This window comes from Halyomorpha halys, unplaced genomic scaffold (assembly GCF_000696795.3).
Source record: "Halyomorpha halys isolate HHAL.00 unplaced genomic scaffold, Hhal_1.1 Scaffold78.1, whole genome shotgun sequence".
NCBI lineage: Eukaryota > Metazoa > Arthropoda > Insecta > Hemiptera > Pentatomidae > Halyomorpha > Halyomorpha halys.
This window is the reverse complement of record NW_027108467.1, coordinates 1,210,191-1,214,733: the sequence shown is the minus strand read 5'-3', so window position 1 is coordinate 1,214,733 and position 4,543 is coordinate 1,210,191. Positions and strand designations below refer to the sequence as shown.

General features: G+C 30.4%; 1 protein-coding gene across 1 annotated transcript in view; it reads left to right on the top strand.

The window, feature by feature from the left end:
• LOC106692935 (ATP-dependent translocase ABCB1) overlaps window positions 1-4,543 on the top strand; it is a 52,911-nt gene that overhangs the window by 35,999 nt on the left and 12,369 nt on the right. Inside the window, exons 19-20 of the mRNA XM_014439199.2 lie at window positions 235-396; window positions 2,368-2,571. Of these exons, the coding sequence (XP_014294685.1) occupies window positions 235-396; window positions 2,368-2,571 (366 nt within the window). The remainder of the gene's footprint in view (window positions 1-234; window positions 397-2,367; window positions 2,572-4,543) is intronic.

Genomic DNA, 4,543 nt, shown 5'->3' with positions numbered 1-4,543 from the left:
TTCTTCTACATTGTAGACTATATGTTCTTCAATATTGTTGACTATACATTCTTCTATAATGAAGACCATATCTTCTTCTATATTGTAGGCCTTATGTTCTTCTATATTATAGACTATATCAGCCTCTATATTGTATACTGGTTATCTTCTTCTATATTGTAGGACATATGTTCTTCTATATTATAGACTATATCATCCTCTATATTGTGTACTATATCTTCTTCTATATTGTAGGCCATATGTTCTTCTATATTGACAGAGAAAATGATTGCTGTTATGAGGCTTAAAGCTTTTACTAGCATCGTCCGACAAACTATTGGGTGGTTCGATGCCGAATCTCATACTGCTGGGAGATTGGTTACTTCCTTAGCCAGGGATCCTCCCCTCATCAAAGCCGTAAGATTGTTTTATTTATTTATTTAATTTTTTTTTTTTGTATATCTCTATATTTTCCTAGTTTTAACTAATACTTATTATTTACGAAAGGAAGCCAATAAGAGGTAACAAATAACAAGCTTTATATTAAAGAAATGATTCAAAATAAATTTCAACCAAAGAAAATTTATGTTAAATACAGGAGAGAAACTGTAAAATGAGGTGAGATTGTGCCAGGGGTGCAGAGAAAGGGCCAACATTGAGTTCGGCTTATGCTTTGATGTGGTTTGTTATTTGAGCTATTATTTATCTTATTTACCACAAGAAAGTGGTATATGCACACTTCTCTAATACAGTCTTTGTGACACACAATATTTTGTAAGAATTCACAGTTTTATCACTTTTTGAAATTTGTGAGAAGTGTTGGTTTGAAGAATTATAGAAAGGTAATATCCGGTTTCTTATATATTAGGTGCAAACACCACTCTACCATGTTATTAACTTGTTTTCTAATGCCTTAGATAAATCCAGAACTGTAGGTGACGGCAGGTCTTATGACTTTCACATAATTATGATCCTATATTTATATTAAGAATTTTTTGCTTAAGATTATGAAGGAGGAAAATATTGACACAACTCAAAACTATTAGAGTAACTAAAGTTATTGTAATGATTCCACTATTTCTTAATATTTTTTTATGAAACTTTGAGAATCTGTATCAAAAATGTTTTAATAAAGTGAACATTCTTCAAAAAAATGTTGCGAATCCCTCTGATATAAAAATGTATCCTTAAACTGTTTTGGTTTTTTATAAGAATTTTAAATGGGGTGGTAAATTTTTTTTTATTTGTTTAAAAAAAGTTCAATGAACATTGTTATAGAAGTAATCAAATTATTACAAAAATATCTGTTTCTAGAAAAATGCAGTTTTTTTATTCGAAACATTAGGTTTGCCCTAATGTTGCCTTAAAATTTTTTTATGAGAAGATGGTAGGGGATGCGGTCAGTAAAAATACACAAATAGGTTTAACTTATTTATTTGTGCCGACATTTTGACCTGAATTTAAGACTTTCTTCAGGGCTGAAGACAAAACGAGATAATAACCTTAATTCAGAGAAAAATAAAATAATAACAAAACATTTGGGAATATTCATAACAATGATACTGAAGGAGTTAAAATTAACAGAATATATTTGCTTCAAAGCAGAGATGGGCAACTATGAAGCTAGTAGCTAAAGTTGCCATGGATACGACCTTTATTCATGAATGAACCATTGATAAATAAATATTGTATCCATGGTGATTTTAGTTATTAGTTTCATAGTTGTCCAACTCTGCTTCAAAGTAATGGGTAAGTGAATGTGCCATAACAAAATCCATAAAAACTACAAAACAGAAAAAGAGGTGGCACAGTTTCACCACACTCAGTGGTATGAGATTGTATTAAACGCAATAATTTCTTTTACAATCACTCAATTTTTTTTTCTGCACCAAAATAAAAAGCTGAAAAGTGTAATCTTTCTGAACTTAATTTGTCCAAATATTTTAGCTAGTAAATAAATGACTGAAAAAATTCATTAAATCTGGCAAAGTCTCAATTAATTTTACAAAATATGATATGAAATTAATTTCTTTAAGTACTTAAAGGTTCAAATCAGTTACCTTAAAGTAATTGGTATTACAAAAAAATAAAATTCGTACTGCTAAAACCCATAAAGGGTTGGAGGTAATTTAAATGTAATTGGAAGTACTTTGTAAAAAAGTATGGTTACTAGACCAGTGGTTGTGCAAGATGATTTAGTCAGAATCATACTCGACCACCAAATTTTTACCCAATTAAGAGTACTCACTAAGGCTGTGCGGACCCAGAAGGATTCCTGAATCCACAGGGCTGACTCACAAAGTTTGTAGCACAGCTACAATGAGCTACCTATTCCCACTTGTTATCGATATTATTAGACATACATTTAATATACTATTGAACGCGCAGGCTGCCGGGTTCCGAGCTGGACAAGTCCTCATCGCGGCTACTTCCCTGGTGGCTGCACTGATCATCGCCTTCTCGACGGGTTGGAAGCTGGCCTGCATTCTCCTGGTAGTTGTCCCTATTATCGCTGGAGCGGCCTACAAGCAGGCCAGTCTACTGAGGCGTCACCAGAAGAGGGATGCTAAGTTCATGGACGATGCTGGACAGGTATATTACCGTAGTTGTCGATATCATTTTACAATTTTTAAAGTTTTTTTTTTTCTCTGCAATTGCAGAACTGAGTATCTTGAAAGTTCTTAAGGGAATAAATATGAATATGTATATATGTAAAATAAATCTGTACCACTACAATCTATGAAGGCTTAAGGGTGCAATACTTAGTAAGGAAGTACTAGACCAACGGTTGTGCAAGGATGTGATTTGGTCAGAATTAAACCCTATTAGGGGTACCCTATTTATGAGTCTGAGTGGCTCCAGATTAAAAAATTATTTAAAATAAAATAAATAGAATTTTATATAGCTTTAACTTAATTCTCATATCTTAATATGTAGTTTGGTTAGTAATATATAGCTTGGGTTCAAATTAAAAGCTTAAATATTAAATAAATAATAGAATTTTATTTAAATTTTATGTCATTTTAGACTCTTAATCTCAGGGTGGGTTTCTAGGCAATCAGAACAGTCAACTTTTGTATTAACTACTTTTATAAATATACTTAAATTTCTATTTTGTACAACATTAACCAATTTATACAATCTTCTTTTGATGATAAATGGTTTTCTTTGTCTTCTTTTTCAACAAACTAACACTTGCTGTTAACAATCTTTCAACAAACAAACACTGATTGTGAACAAAGCATTTGTCCATGATTATGTGCTTTAGTCATGCCAAGAATCCAAAAGATAACTAACAATAAGCTGTGTATATATCAATGTGATTAGAAGAGATCGGGTGGTCTCGGCTTCCAATTCGAACTTCTATCTCTATTTTTCCTTTAATTATTTATTGTTTATCTTTGATAACAATTGAAACTAGTCATTTATTTCAAAAAGTAAAAGTAAAGGTACTTTAGAGCAGAGTTGGGCAACTATGAAACTAATATCTAAAATTGCCATGGATACAATATTTATTTATCAATGATTCATTCATGAATAAGGGTCGTACACATGGTGATTTTAGATATTAATTTTAGCTATAGCTAATTTTTGCCCATCTCTGTTTTAGAGAAATATCTTTTGAAAAATTCTTCATTTAAGCCTTTTCAGACTATTTTGACTAAGGATAAGACTCAGCTGATGTTAAAGACTTGTTAATTTTACATTGATTTACAAAGTTCAAAGAGAAATTCAAATTCAAAGAGAAATTGTTGAGAAATTCGAAAAAAAAATTGAGCCTATAAAGTGCTGCTTCTATTTGATCGATTTCGACGAAAATCTTGCTGTAACACCCCAAGCATACTCCTACCCTAAATATTTAATTTCTTATTTATATTTAATTTCCTACGACTTTTGTTTTTTGAGCTATAGTACAAGAGCCCAAGAGGAGAAAAAAGGCAGTTATTACTGGTAAAAATTGATGAGTCTGGCAAGTATAGGTAGGAGGAATAAAAAATAGCTGCTGTTTTAAAAAGTAAAAAAAAAAGTTTTTTTCATTCGGAGCTCTTTATCTTTAAAACTACCAACAATACTAGAAAACCTAAGAGGAAATTATTTAAAGAAGAATAAATTTCCTAAAATATGAGCTCTAATAGAGCTATTTAAGTTCAATAGATATCGAGTTATAGCTTTTTAAATTGTATCATTTTATAAAGAATGCACTGAAAAATCTTTAGTTTGTGAATTTATTTTGAGAAATCTATATCTCAAAATACCTATTCGACTACAGATGTCTATTAGCACTCAAATTAAAGCTAGTTTAATGGACTATAAACTAGCTAACAATGTTTATCTTCGTAGGATTAGTAGTTTTTAAGTTATTTAAAAAAAATTATCCACACAATTATAAATTATCATTTTGTGTATTTATTTTGTATACTGATATTGATAAAATATCAAATAAAAACTTCTACTCTTATGACGATAAATGTCATAAACTACTTTAGAGTACATTAAACTAGCTTTAATTTGAGTCTGATTGCCTAGAAACTCGCCCTGAGATTAGGAGTCTATAATATTATAT